At 40.9% G+C, this 22,958-nt stretch overlaps 1 protein-coding gene across 3 annotated transcripts; it reads right to left on the bottom strand.

Annotated features, from left to right (window-relative positions):
- Positions 1-145: 145 nt before the first annotated feature.
- LOC137105481 (rho GTPase-activating protein 15-like) lies at positions 146-22,757 on the bottom strand. Of its 3 annotated transcripts, XM_067487725.1 has the most exons (19): positions 22,628-22,757; positions 22,066-22,216; positions 20,549-21,413; positions 10,806-11,279; positions 9,706-9,945; positions 8,978-9,058; positions 8,161-8,280; positions 7,494-7,580; positions 5,739-5,806; positions 5,514-5,601; positions 5,027-5,116; positions 3,880-3,978; positions 3,653-3,755; positions 3,387-3,518; positions 3,137-3,235; positions 2,978-3,055; positions 2,329-2,460; positions 2,089-2,194; positions 146-759 (listed from the first exon to the last, which is right to left on the bottom strand). In XM_067487725.1, the coding sequence occupies exons 3-19, from the start codon at positions 21,350-21,352 to the stop codon at positions 582-584; spliced, it is 2,979 nt and encodes a 992-aa protein (XP_067343826.1). In that variant the 5' UTR covers positions 21,353-21,413; positions 22,066-22,216; positions 22,628-22,757; the 3' UTR covers positions 146-581. The 3 variants fall into 3 exon arrangements, with proteins under 3 accessions (XP_067343826.1, XP_067343827.1, XP_067343828.1); XM_067487726.1 differs by lacking the exon at positions 8,978-9,058; XM_067487727.1 differs by lacking the exons at positions 20,549-21,413; positions 22,066-22,216; positions 22,628-22,757 and adding an exon at positions 14,557-14,894.
- Positions 22,758-22,958: the final 201 nt, after the last annotated feature.

Raw genomic sequence — 22,958 nt, 5'->3', positions numbered from 1 at the left:
AGTGAAAATAAAAATGTAACGTTAGAATACCATCTTAGTTATTGCTGTGTGTAATATACTGCAAAATGAAAAACAATATTTAAAACTAATTAAACATTCTGAAATAAAGATGGAAGCAATCATTGATCATTTTTTAAAAAGACAATTAATGCATATGTTCAGGTTTGACTTGGGGTGTAAATAAAAAGCTGAAATTTACACAAATTAAAACAACAAATGAAACTATTACATTATCCACAAACTGACTTATGAGATTAGTACAACTAGGTTCTCAGGGATGAGGGGCAATCTGATATCGTCATTCTCCTACTGAGTGACAAACTCCAAACCTGTGTGAGAGGAAACTACACGTACATGTTTGTATCTGTCATGCTTCATCTAAGATTTTTCTAACAGTGGAAAAAATCTGGACAAAACAGTGGTTAAACCTGCCTCAGATATCCTGAGCAAAGACTAGTTTTACATGGTTAGACTTCACATTTTCTGTGCAAAGAAAACTCAAAGAGCCCTTTAATTTATTTTGCAGGACAAGCTGCAGCACAAGCTGCTGCCCAGGTTTGCACCAAAGGCTTCAGAAAGCTTTAGCTGGAGAGGAAAATACATTCATATTCATTCAGGATAAACTCCACTATCTGGTTCTGAAACACCATGTGCATTGCAATGTTGGCCGATTCCATCTCTGGCCGAAGCAGCGTCGGACCGAAAACAATTGCCACATTCTGGACGGTCATGCGATTGTCCTCCCCACATTTAATGACCCTGTCAGGAGAAACATGGAGAAAGAATTTTTTATGTATTGTTATTCATTTGACCTCAACAGCAAAGACAAGACTTGCCCATACAGTTAAACTTTTTCCCAATTACATTTTTCTGCTTGTTACTCCACTGTACAAGTTCTAATACAGCTTCAAACAAATGTTTACATACACTTATATTGGACATGAGTGTCACAGCACTTTTGGAATTTAATTTGTTTCTCGTTTTACAACACACAGTACATGTTCAATAAAAGAAAAAGAAAAACCTTTCATTGCACAAGCTTTATTCATTTGGGGCTTTATAACACACAGAATCCAATCTATACATTGTATATGGGCCCATTCAGATTACTAATTTAGAGGTGCTAAAAGTTCCGAAAGGTCTTTTAAATTGCCAGGACTAAAACCTTTTAACTTCCTGTTCGTGATCATACTTGAGTACACATGGTGAATTCTCTGTGCAAATATAAAAAGGGTTTGTTTGACAGCACTCATTGGATTGACTAACACATAGTATGGTAGGAAAGTCCAAGGAGCTCATAGCAGATCTGAGAAAGAGGATGGCAGGCTGGAGACAGTTGAGTTTTACATCACCATGGACTGAGAGGCTGACATCTAAAAAAGAAGCCCCTGCTCAAAAATCGACCCATTTAAGCTTCAATAATGTTTCTAGCTAACGACAAAGAAAAGGTCCTCTGGAGAAAACTTTTATGCTCCGAGGAGACCGAAATTGCTATAATGACCGGAGATACATATGTTTCAACTAATAAAGGTGAAACCTATTGTTAGCGCAGTAGAGTTGGAATCATGCTCTGAGGCTGTATTGCTGCCAGTGGACCAGGTGCATTGCACAGAGTGGATGGAACATTGTAGGAGGAGAATTACCTCAGAACTCTTTAGTGTAACCACAAACTATCAGCTACGTTAAATAGTTGAAATTTGGACACACAATGACCCCAAACACATAATATAGCTGGTTTGAAAATGGATATGGAGCAGCTTTTATGGATATGTGGGACTGGGTGTAAAAGTTGAGCCTGTGCCACAAAATCAACAGATTTAATGTAACTCTAACAAATCTGCCAAGAAGACTGATCAAATATTCAATCAGAATTGCACCAGAAGCTTGTTGATGACTAACAAAGGCCTCTGCTATAGGCTAAACTTGCTAAGGGGCATTTGACTAAATGGCGCAGTTAGGTTTGCTGTGTGGGTACTTTTGAGCATGTGTTGTTGTCAAAAACCCCCAGTGAAACCCTGTGCAACTGTTTTATGCAACTGTATGTAATGAAACACGCAGAGGTAAAGGATGTAAGAGCATGTCGTTTACCTGCGTAAATGGCCAAAAAGGAGTTTCATGGTATCATGATTTGCAGGAGGAAGTGACTCGACCAGGTCACACATGCAAGACAATTTTGTGTTGTAATCAGCAATTCCTAGAAACACAACACAGAAGTTAGTCATCAATTAACAGTAACTCTATCATCTATTATCTAGAACATTTCTTAAAATATTTGCTGTGCTTAGAGAACATGTACAATAGTTTGTTAGAACCAAACACTCTACTAACTGATGGCTGTGACGAAGTCATTAAAGTGGCTGTATGGGAAGAGAGGCTCAGGAAGTTCTCGGAAAAACAACTTCAGCGCTCCGGTGATGACATGAACGTCCTCCCACTGGCCGTCCTCAAGGTCCAGCTCCTCTGTAGTAACACAAGAAGTGCACAGACCATTAAAGCACAGCAGGGGGAGCTGCCATCTAAGTAACACACAGCGGTCACTCCTTGCATGCACTATGATGCCTAGTTTTCCAGTGTGCATGTTTGTCGATTGAGCAGTCTCATACATAGAAGTAGAAGACGACTAAGTAATTAAATAAAAGTAGCAATACAGTCATATATACTCTGCTACAATTGTCCTGAATTTAAAAGTACAGCTAAAAGAAAAAATACTATCAAAAATCAAAGTTCTTCATTATTATGTTTAGCACAAACTTTGGGTGGGTGGCTTGATTTGGGTGGGTGGCTTGATTATGATTATTCTATATTTTTATTCAGAATCTCCAAAGTGACTAAATGTAGCAAAGTAAAGGTGCAATGTTTACAATGTAAAAGATGATCAAGAAAAATCCAGTAGACATACTTTATTAAATACAGTCCCTAATTAATGTGCTTGTTTTAAGCACTGTTAATGCGTGTACATTAGTAAATTGATGTTTACCATGATCAGCCTTGTAGCGCAGTTTCTGAATGACGGCGAGGTTCCCACTCACTCTGTAGAGCCCATCTATGTCTAAACCTGTACATCAACACATGACATCGCACCAGTTAATGCACTGCTACACCACACTCAGCAATTCTCACAGTGGTGTTGTATTACCTCTCCTTTCCACTGCTTTGATACATTTTTCCACAAAACTAGGGACTGTGGTCCTCTCCTGTGCACACAGTGTGGTCAAGTGACAGCCAAACACATTTTCTGCAAAGAGTAAGAACATTTCCTTTACTGTAATACTGAGGTAGTAGTCGTTGTTGTAGCAGTGGTATCCAATTACCACTGAGTCTTTTTTTGTGGCGTAATTGTCGACATTTTACTTTACATTGCCTTGTGTCCGGTAGAGTGAAAGTACCTCTGATGTAGCCTTTCTCCTTGACAGACTGCAGCGTGGGACGTTTCATGAGGAATTTCATCAGCTTGGTTCGTACCTTCTTCTGGTCTGTGTCTCCTATAGAACCGGATGATTGGGTAACAGGTCTGGAGGCTAGAAAAAAAAGAATTGTCTTTTGTTTAAAATAGCTGTAATTTTAGCTGCCAGTGGGTTTGATAACTAGGTCACAAGTGATTGTGGTATTAATACCACAATTTATTTTATAAAAGGTACTTTGTCAAACTTACGCCTTCGCTTGTCAATGCTGCTAGATTTGTCATCTCGTTCTATGTTGGGAATTTTCTCATATAAGTCTCCGTCCTCCTCCTCCGATTGATGGTTCTGGTACTCCTGACGAAAACAGATCATGAAAATGAGTCCATCTTACAGAGGGAAATCTCCATAATATTGACTATAATTTTAAACTATATTCAGAACTTGAATTAATGAGATATTTGATAACGAAACCACTTACCAGTTGTCGTATTGTGTCCACTAAGACTTTGTGCCAGTCATGGATGATGCTTTCTGTATCGGACTGTATCAGAAACTCCACGCCATTCTTGCCTTTTAACTGGAGCAGGGAATTTTGCATATTAAAAACAGACATTTCCTCATTCTTGTTTTGTATCTGAAAATTTCTGGAAAATTATAAGTTGTGGGTTTGTTAAAATACACTATCTAACATATGTCTATTTCTGTTTTCTGACCTTTTAACACTGGTTTAAAATGGGCGGAGAGCTTCACCAATCAGACTTAGGCAACATTTAAATCTATTTCTGATGACTGTTGTAAATCTGAGAGCTTGTGAGATGGTAAGTGGAGTAGACAAGAAGAAAAACGTTCTGAAGCACAAATACATATTATTGTTTTGGACTTTTCTGTAATATTTGCTTTGTTTTAGGATGTAATCATTATAAAAAACTTCAAGAAATCCACTAATACAAACTAATTAAAACATTTGAATTTGATGCTGTTGATAGCATGAAAGTGCAAATCTAGTCCAAATTTGAAAAATACATTGTATAGTAATTTATAAATAAATAAATAGATACAGAGAAAGATCTCTATTATGTTATCATTTGGGTTGAAACAAAAATGTATAAATGGTACCAACACCCGGTTAATGTAACGTTATAATAGTGTATAAAAATATAAAAGTTTATTATAATTCTATCAGCAAAAATTCAGAAAAGTACAAGTATCTCAAATGTACCTTGAAGCGTTTAGTGCTAAATAGCAAAAGTTAGCATGCTAACATGCTAAACTGGGGGTGGGGGGTGGGTTGCATTAGCATGTTAGCATTGTTTATTTGACATTAGCATTTAGCTCCTAGAAACAGCTACTCGGTGTGTCTGCTGCCTCAAAGAGCCACTAGGCTGTAGACCAGTGTTTAGTCCCATGATGTTATTTTTTATCTTTCGTGTCACTTCATCATTTAATGTTATAGATAAATATGGATCATGTGTTTTCAGTGGCTTTAATTAAACCGCCAATGTGACTCACAAATCTTTTTATGGTCCTTCAAACGAGATAACAAGGCTAAAAATAGCAGCTCGAGATAAAAACATCCCCAGCTCGGTTCACACTGCATTGTGCTTCATGTCAACAAACGAACACACCTCTAAAACATTCTTCTTGCTGGATTTATCCTTCGAGGCCCAGCCGATCGTGGCTCCTCGCAGCTCCACCTTGACCTCTGGATTAGTTTTCTGCAAGGGTGGGGGAAAAGAAATAAAATCACAGCTGCAAATTCCAAGAAACAAGTTGCATTACAGAAAAGCTAGGACAGTCATTGTCTTCGCGTGGCCTGAGGGCTTGTCTGGACTCTGGTTCCTCAAACAGGCGACACACCAGCCTGAAAATCATACTGCAGCATATTGTTTCTGTTTCGTTCTAAGTTATGAAAGACGGTAGTTTGAGGCAAAGCACTGAAGGGGAAAGGCAAAGAAAAGACTCGCCCTGTCACAATCCTCTGAGAAATGTACAGAATGCAACACAAGCAGAAATGCGGCATTCAGATCAGGCGTCAGCGCTTCTTATTAATGCAGGTTGAGCGCCTTCTTCTCCTGCCGAGCACAAACAAGTGAATCCTACATATTGTCGTACCGAGGTGCCCGTCACTGCAGATTTTGGGTCCTTGTGAAACGTCACCACTCCTCCGTAAAGCACCGTCCAGGCCTGGGTCCAGTTTTTCCTAAAATGAGGAAACAATCCTGACTAATGCACAACAAAGGATCAGAGAGCTATGGGGGAGATGACTCACACCCATTTTTAAAAACTGAATATCCTTGTGTCATACTTGTGGTAACCTCAGGCAAAGCGTTGGCTTACCTCACTTTCTTGCCGTTCTCAGACACTTTTGTTTTGTTGAGAATTCCTGCTTTCTCCAAGTTCTGCACCTGAGGACGTAAACGATAAGGTTCTCATTTGACATTGACCTGCTGTATTTGTCATCGTAATAGGTGTAAACGTTTAAGACTATGACGTGATGATATGTGAGAATATTTCAGGACGCACAATTCTGGTTACAATGCTGAACAAACACTTTAAATGACAAGTTTTCCAAGTCTGTCTTAAAACAACAAATATGTGGCCACGTGTCAGTGAGAAGATGTGAGAATCGATGTGCAAGTATTTTCACTCTCCACAGCTTTTCACACACAACATGATTCCAATCTTAGACACGGGGTGAAATGGAACAACTGAGTACAAATCTATTGTCAATTTAGGGCAAATTTTCCTCTTTAGGTTTTCCTAAAATAGTAGTTCTGTGTAGAACTGCTGCAAAACGAACCCTTATACTGTACGTACTTGCATGTGCTTTTGTTGTTGGTAATTTCTTGGCTCGTGCACCGAGCTTGGAAGTCAATTTGTACCTTGTGGTTTTGGCTCGCGGTTTGATAAATACAAGAAATGAGCAATAGCAAAGATTTCTCCCAGGATTTATAAGCTACATGTCTCCTCTTCCATGCATGTGTGCTTCGCCATACATTCCTCCTCAAGTTAAAAGCTTGACAAAACTATTTTTGTACTGCGTTTCTGATTCTTACTTTAACCGTTGCACTTAAGTGCACAGCAGCATTTAGAAAAACGCTGCGCAGACGACCTCCAATAGAATAAATTATGCTGTGTTACTATGATTGTGTGGTGACTGGTGAACTGTAAAAGACAGACGAACAGTTTGTTAGTCTGCCAACAGTCTGACTTCCTTTCCCCTGTCTGTCACTCTCACCCCCAAGCTTCTTTGCCATTGACAAAGAAAAAAATAGGTTACATATGTATAGTTTTATTTTTAAATCGCCATCTGTTGGTGATCATTTCTTTTTAGTTTTTGTCTTGAAAAATGTACAATATCTCATCTTTATGCTTTTAATCAATCTTATATAATGTTATAATAATGCAATTTTAACATGTCACGTAGCTGTCTTTACGCTATTAAAGCGATCGAAAACCCTTTCAAGGAATCCTAAACAATAATCAGGTAGCCACATTGCCATAGCTATAACAATCAACAGGTTGTCATTTAAAAAAGGAATAGATCTACAGTCACCCTCTTGTTAAAAATGCATTCAAATGTTAATCTGAAAATTATATGAGGCACCAGCAGTTTGATTAAGATCAATTGAGTTCATAACTTTAAAACTAACATGGTCTTTATTATTACTCTTACTCTATTATTACTCTACTACTCTTTTCGTTTCCATACATCCACTGCAGCTCAGCAAGGTGACTGTCTGGGCAAACACAAAAAAGGGAAGTGGTGCGAAAACAGCACCATAATAGAGCAACAGATGGTTTCCTATACCAGAAGGGGAAACGCATCACTATATGAGGGACAGGATGATTTAAAATAACTTCATATATGATGCAGTGAATGAAACACATCTGTTCGAGCTCAGGTGAACACTCAGACTAACAACCCACGTTATAGCGCAGCCACCTCGAGGTCAGATAATAGGGTTTTCTCCAGGGCCTAAACCCAAACGCCTTAGGAGAGAGACACAGGACACCGTTAATGGTGAACTACAGGTGCCAGTTTTTCATGTTTCAGTATTTCCAGACTGAAAGGACACTTGGTCTACTCACATTTTGGTGATTCTCTGGAGAGTTTCCCGTACTCGAGCTGTCGCTGCTGTAGTCTGACGTGTTCCTCCTGTGAGTTGGCACAAACCTCTGAACAACAGGGGCAGAACAGATGGCGAATACTTTTTATTTACAACAATAAAACAAGAACATCTAAAAAGTAACATATAGTTAGACAATTATGGTGATAAAGGTTATTCCGTGAAATCACCAGATTTCTGCTCTTTTCAGTAATTACACCACATTTTGTGTTAAATCAGGGTGGGCGAACAAACACCATCCCTGGCTTTAAATGTTACCAATTCTGTGCCCTTGTGCAAGGTATTGAACCGCTGACTGCTGCACCTAAGTTGCTCAGCAAGAACAAGCACAAGCCCGTATCCGTGTTTAGCAACTCCCAGGTGTTTGTGTACAAATATAACCCTTCCTCTCCCTCCCTCTGCAGCTCCGCTCTCAAGCTGTTGTTGGAAATAAGAGTGTACTGCATTTGATTTGCTTCACTAAACAAGGGTTAAATAAGAAGTGGCATCGGTTGTTCAACAGCGACTTGCCCTCACGGCTTCAGCCTGATTAAGCCAGATGACACACCCCAAACATGTGATGCTCGTACATCTACACACAGTTCTGGCAGCCTGTGAATGTGCGTGTGTGTGTGTGTGTGTGTATGTACCCCCTCATCCTGAGCTGAGCTGAACTGGGAGGGTCCCATGGTGTGTCTCCAGTTTTTAATGACCGACACATTTTCTGCTTCACCATTCTCCACCCTGGACTGGCCAGGAGCTACAGGGGCCTGCAGGCACAAGAATGCAGTTTAATTTAATGTAAATGTGAACAAGAAAAGACTGAAACCATCCTGCTTTTTCCCATGCTAGTACTTTTACGATTTTACTTTAATAAACACTGTTGTCATACTTTTTATTCCACGGTAAATAATGCTAACTAGGTATAAATAAATAGTTGGCACCAAAAGTTGATATGATTCACGTGTGGAGATTGTGGAGACGTCTTTCAATTCAACTTTATCCATGTAGCGCCAATTCTGAACCAAGTCATCTCAAGGCGCCTAACAGAATAGAGTCCAGACTATACAAGTATGGAACGGAAGCCCTGAGCCCTGAGTTTCACCTTTCGGGAAAAGTTCAGGTTGCTCTACTTTCACTCCTATGGATGCTTGGGATTTATACAGTCGGAAAGTTGCCTGTTTCTCCTAAAGCTTGATAGGATACAGAGAATATCACTTTTTGTAATGTTTATAATTATAGTTCATATTCACCTAAAAACATGCTTGAATTGAACATGATATTAATAAAGATGCAAATAAAACATTAGAAGTGATTTACAGTATAGATAGTACATCACAGTATCAAAATAGTGTCGTATTAACGGTTATACTGACATTAGCATGTGTGAGCCAGCATAAAGAACGGTCTAAGTTTCAATCCTGATAAATGTCAGTCACCGTTTTACAACGATGACATGGTCTTTACCTCAGGCAGGTTCCACTGAGACTTGGATCCATCTCTTAGGTAGTAGTACGTCTGCCCTTGATCGTCCACAGACTTGATCCACTATTACATAACATACATTGTTCAGTTCAAAATAGTTCAGTGTAAAACCAATTTAGATAATGTACAAATATGAACGCTGTAAACAATGTCCCGCTGAGCCACTAAAGAGGGGGAAGATGGGGAACATAAGCAAAGAGTTGCAATGCTCATATTGCATATGAAAAATCGATCATGTTACAGCCTTGTTTCATAGAGTGGCTACACAGGCATGGAAGTGAGAAACATGCAGGTATTAACTTTTTCTCAAGTTCCCCATTTATTCACATCAACACCATGACTCTGCAGAGAGCAATGTCCGTAAGTCAGCGGATCAGATGGTCCACCACTTGTGTGCAGACTTAAATATCTAAAAAACATTTAGATGAAATTTGACATATCGCCCCGGAACGTGAATCCAAGACTTTAGCGATCTGCTCTCACCGTGAGCTAGAAATCTGTGGCTATGAGAAAATGCACAAATAATAATTACCCCCCAGCCTCCACTGTACTTTGTGTTTAGCACTAGTTAGCACTGTCACTGAGCACATGTCAGCATGTTAACTTTCTAAATAGGGTCTGACGCCACCTTATCTTTCCTTGTCTAAAGACTAAAGAAACCCCTCATCATCTGATTCTGACATGTAAACAAACATGGAAGATGGATGTACTTCATCTGAAGAGTGTTCACTGGTGAACACGTAGGTCCCGTTGGGTTCCACACTGAGATTCCAACCAGTCTGGGTCCCGCGGTCTAGGTTGGCCCTCGGGATGATGCCCCGGTTCCCGTGGCTGAGGGCGTACTCTTTACGTATGGTGGGAGGTCCCGAGGCGTGGATCTCCGCATAGGCCTCTGGTTGATCGGGGCCTGCGTAATCCCCCGAGGGGTAGTCCTCCTCAGGTAGAGGAGGCTGGGAATGTAAACACAGCAGAAACACACATTAAAACACACAGAATCTGCTCATGAGCACATCTAAAGCTCACTAATAACACGCTCTGTCCCGTTTGTTTGACATTTGGAGACTCAAAATTACAGTTGTGGTTACAGTTACAGTTTATGTTGCCTTTGGGCGGATTTTATGCTACGCTTAGATGTTGAAACTTCACAATTATTGTACAGAAATTTAAAAAAAATAGATATTTCCCACAGTGTCAAACCTTTAATCGGGTGGTCTTGACGTGCAGGTTTAAAACTTTTGCACTAATCAACAGTGTTGGCCTCTCAATTCAGTTTGTTAATAGTCGCTACACTCTGCTGTGACCAGGATACAGAACTCAATGACTTCTGCATGACTTCTATATCACATCACTTCCATGACCTCAAAATATTATTCTGTTGACCCAACTCCAGCTAAAAAAAAAAAAATTATGGAACAGGAAAGTGGGTCACTTGCTGCTTGTGTTGTAATTAAAACACAACACTGAAAACATAAAGATATAATTAATATTGCCCTGTAATTTCAATATTTCATGATATTCCTTTAATTCCCAAAACATTGAAATATTGTTCAGAAGAAAATGAAAGAAATGTAGTTATTAAAAATCAGGGCAAATGTCTCTGTTCTTTTAAAGTCAGGGACACAACGAGAGACTACTGGGGGAGGTTCTGCACTGGATCTGTGGGCTTTCTAAAAGAAAATGAGTCCTATCTGCTATGTAGGTGCACGAGAATGAATTCCATTAAAAGCAGACTGTATTTACATCTTTCCCCTGGGTGAAGCTAAAACAGGAGACAGAGGGGGGCTAAGTAGAGCAGCCACGCTGTCCTTACCGGCCCGTCATATTGAAACCTTTGCACACTCATGGGCTCCATCAGAGGAGGATACGGGCTCAGCTGCTCCGGTGGCTCCCAGGACGTCTCCCCAGACATTGAGTTGTAAAAGTAGGGGCGACCGCTGTCCTCATCCACCAACTGCTCCCAGTCTGAGGTATACGCAGAAGGGGAGGTGGCGTATAAAGAACACGCACGAGACTGAGGAGGTGATGGGGAACAGGGGACCTCTAAAGGCAGAGGCTCCGGGTCTGTGGGGGAGTCTAAAAAGGGATTCTCCCAGGTGGTGCGCCCTGTGGCGGGGTGGTAGTAGTACTGCTGTCCACTTTGCTGATCAACGTGCACCTCCCATCCCTCTTGGTCAAGGTAGGAAGGAGAGTAGGATGAAGGAGCAGAGGGGGGAGACTCAGAGATGCTTTGGCGAAGCTGTGCTACATTGACGTACACAGCTGAACGAATGTTTTCATTCTGCGCCTGTGGAAAGGCACAAAAAGCAAATACATATGTATATATTAACTAAAATGCATCCACAGGAGCTTCTACATGACAATAAAGTAAGCACATTTAGAAACAGTGTGTGCTAGTGGATGCTTTTATGCAGACAAAAACACCCCTTGGGAGAACTCAGTGCTAAGTACCAGCCTTCAGCCCGCTGCTTTAACGAAAGCTCTTCATAAGTCAGTCAGTCTTCCGTGTCTTACAGATCACAGGAAGTGTGCTTCGTAAGAGGTGTTCCTCCCAAAATCATTACCTGATTCTACTTTCATGTCTTCCCTTATTTAGTCATGTGCAACCCTCCAATACACACACACACACACACAAGGGTTACTGCTCTTAAATAAGGATATTTAAAAATTTGATGTGGTTTCCTACGATGGCCCTGCTAAGTGCCACAATAATTAACCAACCAATGACAGGTTCTGCCCACAGGCTGACTGCAGACGGCTAAAAGCTAGGTGAACGTTCACCACATCAGGCATTATGACTGCTTTCCCCCTGCAAACAAATATCAGTATCAGAACAGTAAGAATTCTCTCAGCTTTTCAAAACTGCATTTTGAGTTTATGGCTTTCAGTGCGAAGCTGAACATCGACTCGCTGCATCGCAGCAACACGACATGCAAATAGACCCGATCAACACAACTAATTTGTTTAAAGAAAACCAGAGTGAGTGAAGCGCTGATGAAAGGCTGCCTCTGTTCATAGCTCTCCAGAAACTGTGATGCAATGACCAAGTCTCGCAGTTGCACGTGAAATGACTCCTCCCCCACCCACTAAAATGAAAACACAGCAATCTTCCTTTAAGGTGCTTGTGCCAGTGCTTTGCTGTCATGATGACACAAATAAAAAAAAAGAAGCTGTTGTTTCTTTCAAGCTACCGTCAGTATCATGTCTCACAGGTCGTCTTAGGGTCTATATTTACCACGACCTAAGAACTGTGTGTGTGTCTGTGCTACATCTGTTCATTTCTATGCTGCATTATACTTCTTTTCTGTTGCAAATATTCTTTATATTTCTTTATTTACCTATCTGACAGTAGTAGTTACTTGTTACGTGGTTCTACAATGTTTTCTTTTATTCAAATCCTATGATCGGCATTTGTCGCTGCACAAAGTTTGACTTTTAACTTTAGCAGCAGCTCCTTTCAGTCTGCGAATCAAAGCCCTCACGGCCGTATTAGCAACTGTCATCTTAGTCCAAGTGGTACTCGAACACACCATAGAGACCCACAACCCACATGTTCCACAACTGTGTGAGTGGAAGGGAAAGTGAGAGACCGAGGACTGTGAATGTAGAAACTGTAAACAAAGCACTGTTACCATTTTCACACCACCCCTTGCTCATCAAAGACAATTCCTAGCCACTTCTAATCAAAAAGTTACAAATGGTACTGGTGTTTGTAACATCGTGGTCTGTTTTCACGCACTGGTGGGCTGTTCGAGTTGGAGAATCACAGTTGTCTCTCTCACCAAGGGGGCTGACGCCAATTAAACATGCCGAGCCAGCTAAAAACCTACAAACTGGGGTCAGACTATTAGCGATTGTGTGCGAGACAACAATAAACAGAAAGACGGACAGTCTCAAATGGCCCAGTAATGGCCAACGGCTTGATGTGTATTTAGACCACTTCTATTAACAGTATTACTTGCAGGACTTGAACTTCCTGCTCCCGATGAAAGATGAAAGTAGTTAACATGAATACTAGTAAGAATGTAGCAATTCAGCATGGATTGAATGATTACGTGTGTGTTATCTATCAGTCTATTCAACGCTAGTGCTTGCTGACTTTGGTTCACTATTGATCTCATTATACCCGGGATGCAATCAGTCCGGACAACCAGACAACTGACCCTAAAAACTGATTGACAGCCAACAAAACAACGACACCACGGAGACCGACAGAGGAAATGAAAGAGCTCCATGATTGATTTCTGAAACAGCCACGCTGGAATAATGCCCATCGTCTGGAACACTACAGACAGATACCAGTGTGTGATACAGTTTGATGGGAGAACTATTGAGAACTAGCATGCAAATACGCCAATCTCATGCAGTACATTCACTCAGCTAAAGTATATATATATAAGTACATTTTATGCAACTTCATGACTCAACGCTCACGGAAATATTGTATTTGTTAAGCGATTACACTTATTTGACAGCTGTAGTCATTTTTCTGTATTTTGCATCAAAAACATTAAAATACAAGGCACTGTGAACCCAGTTTCTAATCTATTAGGCTTGAGAGGCCTCTTACAAACAGATGTCCATGACCTGTCCATGACAGTGGCAGTTTAAGACTCGGTACGATATAAATTACCCACTACTTCACAGAAATGCAATTCGTCCAATAGTAAATACAACTATTTTCTGGCAGAACACTGGGTTTTTATTTATGCCTCCATTTATATTAAAACCTATTAAACTAATAGGTTGGTTAATTCCTAACTGCATCCGGTATAAAGTAGTTCAAATTATTATTATAATTAGTTATATAATAAGTAGTTCAATTATTATACATATTTATCCATCTATACATATATGCATATATAATGACCATATAGTGACCATTTTTCTGCAGAACATTTTGCACATAATACTGTTTTTAGTTAGATATTGCATTTGTATTTCGGGTCTTATATGAACTAACAACCAAACTAACTGGTGCTTTTATTTCTGATCTAAATACTTCTACCACTGGTCCTCTGACCTAGTTTAGTTTATCTTCGCAGATGATCATTATCTATGTGACCAAAACCGTAAGCGGCAAAGCACATATAGCACAAAAAGAAGAGAAGAGGCATTTTTCTTTTATTGCCTTTTAAAATGTTCAATCACTCCTCTATTTTCAAGCAGCTACATCATGTGTGCAATTACACGGGATCTCCCGCGTGGCCATTTTGATAGAAAGATTGTGCCTTGAAGTGCCTTAAATATTCATAGAGAATAGAGTAAAGCTTCATATTCCGACCTAATATAGTAATAATAAAGTAGAGTTCCTTAAGATGAAAACATAATTACTTAAAAGGATAAAAGATCAAAAGCTCGCTGAGCTTTTAAGCAACAGCTGTCAGCTCAGTGTTTACATGAATTGTACAGGAAAAGAGACAAGTACGAGGTGAGAAACCTATGCGAAGCAGGAAGCAACACAGTTGTCAGAACAAGTGAAGAGATACAAAGTACGCTGACAACAGAGACCTACATTTTATAATGTGGCAATAAAAATCTTCAGTGTCACCGTGATCACCTACCTGAGGCACCACTGGCAGACTCAAGCGCTGCTTGGCCCGTTGACTTGAACAAAGCCTGGAGTACATGTCCATCATCTTTATATCGTTCTCTTTTGAAAAGCCATATATCCGAAGGAGCAAACGTGCCCCAAACCCGAGCAACCGTTTAGACAACTTGTGATGGTTGAGGAGAGGGCAAACCCACATTCACAAATACACCCTCACACACACAAACACACACACACACATCCTCCTCTTGCAGCAGCTGTGTCAGTTGCAGCCCAGTTAGAAAGAAGAACTGCTAGCTCTGTTACAATAGCAGCAGGAAGGGACTGTGTGAGGACTCAACTGAGATGTGAGAGTGTGTGTGTCACTGTCTGTGTTTGTGTGCATCTATGGCTGAATTCCCTTGCGTAGGATGGGGGGTAGAGGGCAACTGTCTGTGTGTGCTAATAGGCAAGAGAGACAATGAAAACAAGACAGAGAAGGAGGCTGGAAAGACGGGGCAACAGAGACATTGCAGGTCACCTCCACCTACTTCCTGTCTGTGTGCCCATATGATAAAAAAAAAAAAGGAAATGACAGCAATGGAAACAAAACTTTCGAAAACGCATGCCCTTTAGTTTTGGGATATCCTTTTAAAAAAAGATGTTGCAAAACATTAAAGCTTCTGGAAATGATTGCTTTTGTATCCTTGTACAGTTGCTTCTCTAAAGTTCACAGTGTTATAGTAGGTCACTCATCCATTAATGGGGAAAAAGGGAAGCAATCGTTTCTTATAGTGATATGAATCATGTCAGGCTAACCGTGATGAAAAATGTTGTTGTAAAAAGTGCAGCACACGAGGGTGGCTGCTTGAAACAGGAAGTCTCTCTGTTCAGGTCCAATTGTTCAATCATCACTTCCTTTTAGCGGGGTACGACTACAGCCAGCGTGCAGGCAGCAAGCTGTAGTCACGATGTTTCGGGTTGAGGTTGGGGCTAAATTGGGTTCGAGGCTAGTGGCTTTGAAAGTTTCCCAGGGGCATCGTGGCTGTCGTGCAGCGGCACTTCCTGGAGAGCTCCAAAACATTTTCCATTAAATACCTCAACAGAAGGTTGTTTGCTATTCAAATGCGCCTAAGAAAAACCTGTTGCGTTTGATTTTGGTGAATATCTTTGATGTGCTGCACCACGGTTTTATCTCACTATCGAAAAAAGCCAAACATTTGTATTCAGCTGGGTTTACTTAGGAGATGCAAATCCTGTAGCACAGATGGAACAACTCTCAGCAATGCCCGAATCAGCAATCTGCCTGATTATTTAACCACATTAGCGCTCATCCAATCAAACAATGGGGGACCGAATTGGGGCCCAAATCACGCCACAAAGCACACACAGTCAACCTATTGAATGACTGGGTCTCCACCTCCTCTTACATCACACTCTCCATGGCCCAGCATCCAGGGTAAGTCCAGAAATGTTCATTTCCTTATCTTTGCACTCTAGGCCAGCTTTGCATACGCTGGTACGACTCTTCAACAGGAGCAAATCCCAAAATCTGCCACTCTTTCTTTGTAGGTGATTCAGCATAGGTGTGTAGCATTTTCCGTCTAGAAGGGGAACTGCTGACCGCAATACTTTCTGAGGTAACTATAAATGAGCCAATCGAAATGGAAACCCCACGTTTTTGCACTGTGACATTTAGTTAAACATCACACAGCATACAAACAAACTGAAAACAACATGCAGACAGCTTTCTGAAACATTTGGGACACGAGAAGTCGTCCCCTTTCAGGCAATAGTCTGCTTGGCACTAGTGCTTGCAGCAAAACATATTTGTCCTGGAGGTAGGATGTACTGGCTGATAGGATCACTATAATTGAGCATGTCTTTGTAGCTTTACAAAAGCTTTTTTATAGTAATGACATAAGACATTCCTGTGGATATGGCTCATGCAGCCCTTGACAAACCCAGTCTTCCTGCATTATCTACTGTACATGTCACAGGTCAAAATGTCAGCGGGTTTCTGAGAACGCCACCCAACGAAGGTAAAATCCCGACTTTTTTACGTTTTTCTACCTTTGCACGTGAAGTGTGAGCACTGCTCAACAATGCTGCACAAATTCAAAATAGTCAATTCCTCAATCAGGAAGCTAACGCTACCTGCACCTGTTCCGTCAACACATCTCTGCACGTGTGTGATGGGACACTCACACAACTTGTTCGAGCGGTTTCTTGGCATCTGATTTGGTCTCTTCCACAACCCAGCAGGAATTACTGCCTTCTTGTAGTGCTTGTACCAAAGCTGTGATTACTCCAGTCCTCCTCAAACACGACTGCACTGAAGGAAAAGGATCATTAGTGTAGTTTCAAATGGCACAAAAATGCACTTCAGGTCCAAACAAGGGGCCAACAACTTTTCCTCTAGTTGCCAAAGATCAATGGAACATTGGACTCCTTGTGGCAATTATCTCGACTCCAAGTGATGAATCAGACATCAGGCTCAATATTTGTCATGAACTTTAAACGATAAACAGCTGCACATGAGCATCACGAGAAGAACATCCTGACAAAAACATCACGGGGCCTAAACATCCACTGAAGTATCTGCAAGTTGTAAAGTTAAAACCAACCAAACTTTTGATTCCCACTTAGACTGGATTTATTATCCACTTACCAGACTTAACGTCCCATTTTAGAGCAAAGAACAGCCTACACCCTTGATATTAAGTGACCTACATTTGGGCTAATTGAGGGTTCTGCACATTACATGGCAGGACTGGCACTAAAAGCTTGCTGGGAGTCAGGCCAGACCCCCCTCACATCACCATGGAGATGGCCCTCCATTGTGGGCTAAGAAATAATGAGGGGTCCTGGCACGTTTACAGTCCCTCTTCCACCAGAGGAGAACTTGGGACACACACATTAAACCGAGCTTAAAACACAGACATTCATACACTTTACCTAACTTCCCTGATGCTACCGTGCTGGTAATTACGGTGATATGATGCTCACACAGTCACTGTGTTTGCTGCGAGAGGCTGCAGCCATTACAGGACTCACGGTGGTTAAACATTTGGTTAAATGTGAGTAGAAACCTTAACAAACGCCTTCACAACTCGTGATTCGTGGCTGACACCCTGCAACAGGTGCAACAACACGGGCAAAGCTGTCGTGAAACTTACCTGAAGCAATATATACTTATATATATAATTTTTTTTTTTTGGTCGCCTGTATTCAACAAACTACATCCAACAGGAAAAGTTGTTTCAGAGAGGAATATAATCTCCTGTGCGTCATCATTCCCCAGCGATGCGTTTGATCACAGCTGCCGGGATCGTCCTGGGTGCTGGGGAAACCAGGTAGCAGCTGGAGGTTTGGGAGTGGCCCGGCAGCTTTCGGATTAACTCTTTCCTTTCCTCACAAATAGCCACTTAAGTCGACACAACCTGTTTGTAACCTGTTTTGCAGTCACTATTTATGTTCGCACAGGATTAAAGTTCGTAACAAACCCTCCTGCGCCTCCAGTCCTTAAAAGCTTCACGCGTCAAGCCTCATCCCCCAATTCAAACAAGTCACCAAGTTCATCAACCAAAAAAAAAAAAAAAAAAGAAAGAAGAAGAAGTAAGAATTCAACCAAAATTATAAGCCATACAAACCCAATAAAAGTGATTCCACGCCCGGAGGAACTTTTCGCTGATCAAAACTGAGGTCTTGAATCAGCAAGGGGAAAAAAAACCAACCTCTTTGCGCCCATTGAAATGGCACGAAGTGGGACGAGCGGTGGCTATTCATATGCTGATGAGCTGGCGCAGATACTGTGAACTCAACCAGTGAGGTATTTTAAGATCAGGACCAGAATCAGCAAGTGACTCAGTCCTAAGAATTCCAAAAGTCGGCCCAATGCAGTCGGTAGGCCTAATACAAGCAGGAGTGAAGTTGCTGTACTTATAAGGGACCCACATGGATTTTACGCATTGAGTTTGGGGAGTAGCTGGAAAAGTATTTGTACTTTTAGGAGGTATTTGTACTGCAGTACTTGCAGAAACTGAGAGTTGATCAGGGTGAAGCAAGTTTACTTTAACACTAAACTACCCAACAGGACTCAAAAGAGTTAAAATGAGCTTTTCTGCCAACTACAGCAGCAACATGGTTAAAAGTCTGTTCTGTATAGCTTAGAATCATTGAATCATTCTAGAAAGACAAAAAACTAAGACTTTTTTTACGGAAAATTCTCAACTTTTAAAAAATTCTTCATGAAATTCACACGTTTGCCTTTTTGGAGCATTTTCTTTTTTAATATCAGATTTGTATATGAATCACTGAAAGCTACTTCTATTTTGCGTATGATGTGGGCTGAGCCACATCGATGATATGACACAAAAAGAAAACCATTCATTTACTCATTCATTCATTCAGAGTACTGCTCCTGTGATAGGGACCAGGGGCAATTGAGACGCAAACTAGAAGCATATTTTGCTAATAATATTTTGCATAGAGACAAATGACCTATTAGCAAAATACACGTATACGTAATAAATTATTTTGATATTTCAGTATTGTTGCTTTGGTGCTAATGGAGTTTTGATAGTTGTCTCAAACACCTGACACCGTGTGAAAACCAGTCCGATGACTCATTACAAGAGTTTAAACCTTGTTAAATAAGTACTAGTGAAAATATTTGTTTTTGAAGGTGGTGTTAGTGTTACGGATAATTTTTCTATTATATAGAATATTGCACTTATATGTCAGACATCACAAATGTTCTACATTGAAAACTTGAAAAGGTAAAAAAACAAAAAGACTTATGCATCAAACTACCTTAACTACAGCATATTAATTAATCCTAACTATGTGAAGGAATCAACATTAAAACTAAAATGCTGCTAAAATGTTAGTAGACCTGAACATAATCATAACATATAAAAAAGGACTAACACTGAACATCTGGAGCTTCAGTAACTGCTGCTATCTGCTATCCATTTAATAGTTCTTTAATTAGTAAAGAAGTTTGCCTGTGTTACTAACTTACTACTGCATCTTAATACTTCTTCCATCCTGAACAAACGTCAGTAAGAGTTTGCCTGAAAATCAAACTTTCGCAACATAGAGTGAAATGATAAATTTGTTGAAAACCGCAAATCATGTATTCTTCACTGAGGGCTCAAGATATTACACAGCACAACTCCTGCTACTGTACCAGTGAACTAGAGACGGACCAAACCAAACAATAGAAACAAAAGCCAGATGGGCTCAATTCTCCTGAGAGAGGGAAGCGAAATCAGCTTTCCAGAGAAGGCCGACTGTAACCTGGTTACTTAAGTGCATGTAAATTAATTGACTGAAGCAACATATGCCAATAGGTTCATGTGTGCTGCAGCTCTGTGCACAACAACATTAGCCTTAGTGAGTCCAAACAGTTTTTTCCTTGTGACCCCTTAAAATGCAGCACTTATTTATGTAAATTTATATATGCAGTGTTTAAAAAAGGTACAAAGTTCAAAGCTAAATCAGAAAATACTCAATTGTTTGTTGCAGAAAACTTCAACTGCATCCTGTTAGTCATTTTCTGACGCCTCCGGTTTGACCTGTGATCCACCTGGTGGAGAATGACACTCGCAGTGGGAGTCTGTTGCGTACAGTGCCTATAAAAAGCTTTGTGTACATGTATTTGTACGCCCCAATCACATGAAACCACATCACTAACTCATTTTGTGACTCAAACCAACTGGCTGCCAAACACTCTAAAAGCCTATGAAAACCAATCCAAACAGGCGCCGTGAAAGTTATATTTGACCTTTCATAACATACATAAACATAAAAACAAAAAGTCACATTCAATCTACTTTGATTCAGTGTAGCCTCTTAAAGCTTTGTACTTCAGTTTACTGTAGTACACATGAAGACCTACATCACGTTACACGATGAAGCAGTGCCCCCTGCTGGCTGAAACGTTACACGTTTTGGTTTCATGCCTGAGATTAATACAGAAAGGTAAGTGAAACATCAATAAAATTGCATAAAATCCTCACCCGCTCAATGGAAAGTGTGTTTGCAGAAGACGTTGCCTCTGCACTTTGCTCCAATCTCGCCAGCGGCCATGATGCGGACATGTCGCTGGGACTAACAGGAGCAGGGAATGTGTACGAATCGGGGATGTTGAGCTCTGGTATGGTGTCATATATAGGTAAATCAGGGGGTAGCGGGAAGTCCATGTCGCCATCATCTGCAAACGCCTGTGGCTGTTCTACTTTAACGTTCCGTGAGCTTTTTGACTGTTCTTGTCCTTTCCTGGGCTTTCGCGCATAATGAGGTTGCGAGTACAGTTGAAGGCTGTCAGTTTTCAGAGGTGCTGAGGTAAATGAAAAGGATCCACTGGAATCCTCTGCCTTTGTATTCTTTGGATTATTTGAAGTGGGTGCAAAGCTGGTAGTGGTCTGTCCACCTTTCACAGTCTCAGTGGGCTTTGTATCTGGCGGGTCGTCACATAAACCAAAGGTGGAGAATCTGTGGGTCTCTCTTGAAGCATCGTGGGCTGCTACGCGGATCACAGCTTTACGTGGCGCTCCATTAGCGGTATCCACGGGTTTAGTGGTAGTCACACACTCAATTAAATCCAGTTTATTAGTATTTGGAGGGTCTCCAGCATGCGACGTGACCTCCTTCACATATTGCGCAGGGACATAAAAGGGCATGGTGTCCTGGTCTTTGCGCACATGCCACCAGTGGTCATTAGTCTTGGACACCAGGATGTAACTTTCATTGGGTTTGATGGACACGAGGCGACCGTCCCTCGCTTTGTACTCAAACTCATACTGCACAGACACAAGTTCCATGCTCCAGTGCGCGTGGGCGGCTTCTGGGTTTATTGCACATACAGTGGTAACATCTTGGATGCTGCAAATAGAGGAAATGTGAGGTTGATGCGGCTGTAGAAACGTCAGCAAGTGGGTTACAGTTTATTATCGCACACTTACAGCTATGCCCCTTATGTCAGTATATTGTAGTGGTTTTCAGTCCTGGTCCTTAATGGGACTGATTTACAGAACCCACTTCAATCAGCAGTGGGTAGTGCAGGGTTAATTGGAATACAGAGCAGGATTGAGAACCACTAATGGATGGATGGACACATACTCAGACTGCTAATTACATAAACTCTTTAAGCAATGCAGCTTTGTTTGCATTGTGTGTCTTATGCTTCTCTATTTCTGGACTGCTTTTTGTCTCTTTTCAGTCATTACTGTCACAGTTTTGCATCTCTGTTAGGACTAGTTGTGTTCTGGATCTCACAGTGGTTAATACTGTCTCTTTGCAGTTCTTTGTGGACTGTGTCCCTCTGTAGTCATTTTTGCCTCTTTGTTGTAGTGTTGTGTGTCTGTATCTCAGATTCATATCTGGTCTCTGCCCTGTCATTGATGTGTATAATTGACAATATCGAAAGAATGCAAATTGATAGGAAAGGTTGGTGCAGTTTAGCATTTGGGCTGAGTGCGAACCAAAGGTAGCAGAGGCAAAAGCCTCTGTTTCTGTGCACAGGAAGTGTACTCACCCACCACCAGAGCAAAGCTGAAGACTACTTAGCCACAGAACAGGAAGCTTGCACCAGCCTCGAATCAGCGTCAGTCTGATGTCACCTGGCAATTTCTGTTTGACATTAGGCTTTGGTTCATCCAAGAAGGGCTCGGACTATTTACAGTCCCCTACAGCACACAGAATACAAAAAAACAAAAAAAAAACAACAACAACAGGCCTTTACGATTAGCTGCTATTTCACACACAAGTGGAAAGATTTGGCTACGATTTCCATGTAATTGAAACTATCTGTGTGAACATGTGGGCTGCATATTGAAATTGCATGTATGTTATGAAATATACATAGATATCACATAAAAACACAGGAACTAAACAGTTAACCAACACTGTATAAATGACTTTACTACAATATCTAGTTGAATTTGAAAAATCTGCAAACTTTTACGAAAGGAAACTTGTTGCAACTCAAATGAGCTGAAATGTATTTATAAACTAAAACAGTCGAAAATGAGAAAAATCACATCCTGCTGTTGAATTACCCGATGCTTCAGAGTAGGGTAATCATTTTTTCTACTTGCCTGTTTTTCTTCCTAAAAACGTCCTCTCACCCGTGGGTCTGTCAAACAACCTTTTGGAGTCACACAACTCAAACCTCTGTTTATGTGTATTGTCTCTAGCTGCTTGCCTCAGTTTTATTTCCTGTTCTGCGCCAAAAGAAGCAACCAATGAGACAGGCATCACAGCAACAAAACCATGACAAATGGGAAGTGTGAACTGAGCCAGACTTCCCCGTGTGATATTCACGATATTGTTTTAACACCAGATGATCAACAGATGGAGGAGGGGTGGGGGGAGCTGGAAAGAATGTTGAGATTAAAACAACGATCCAACTCCATTTACATATGAATG

The sequence above is a fragment of the Channa argus genome, chromosome 20, assembly GCF_033026475.1.
Source record: "Channa argus isolate prfri chromosome 20, Channa argus male v1.0, whole genome shotgun sequence".
Classification (NCBI taxonomy): domain Eukaryota; kingdom Metazoa; phylum Chordata; class Actinopteri; order Anabantiformes; family Channidae; genus Channa; species Channa argus.
The sequence above is the reverse complement of the archived record's forward strand: the minus strand, read 5'-3'. Positions and strand labels throughout refer to the sequence as shown.

What these genes read in the sequence shown, in the direction of transcription:
- LOC137105481 (XM_067487725.1), bottom strand. Translation starts at nt 21,352, where the DNA reads ATGGAACTTGTGTCTGTGCAGTATGAGTTTGAGTACAAAGCGAGGGAC. An exon ending in GGTTTCAATATGACGGGCCG is followed by an intron (nt 9,946 to 10,805) that starts GTAAGGACAGCG and finishes TTACATTCCCAG; the next exon opens with CCTCCTCTACCTGAGGAGGA. An exon ending in GCAAGAAGAATGTTTTAGAG is followed by an intron (nt 3,979 to 5,026) that starts GTGTGTTCGTTT and finishes TCCCTGCTCCAG; the next exon opens with TTAAAAGGCAAGAATGGCGT.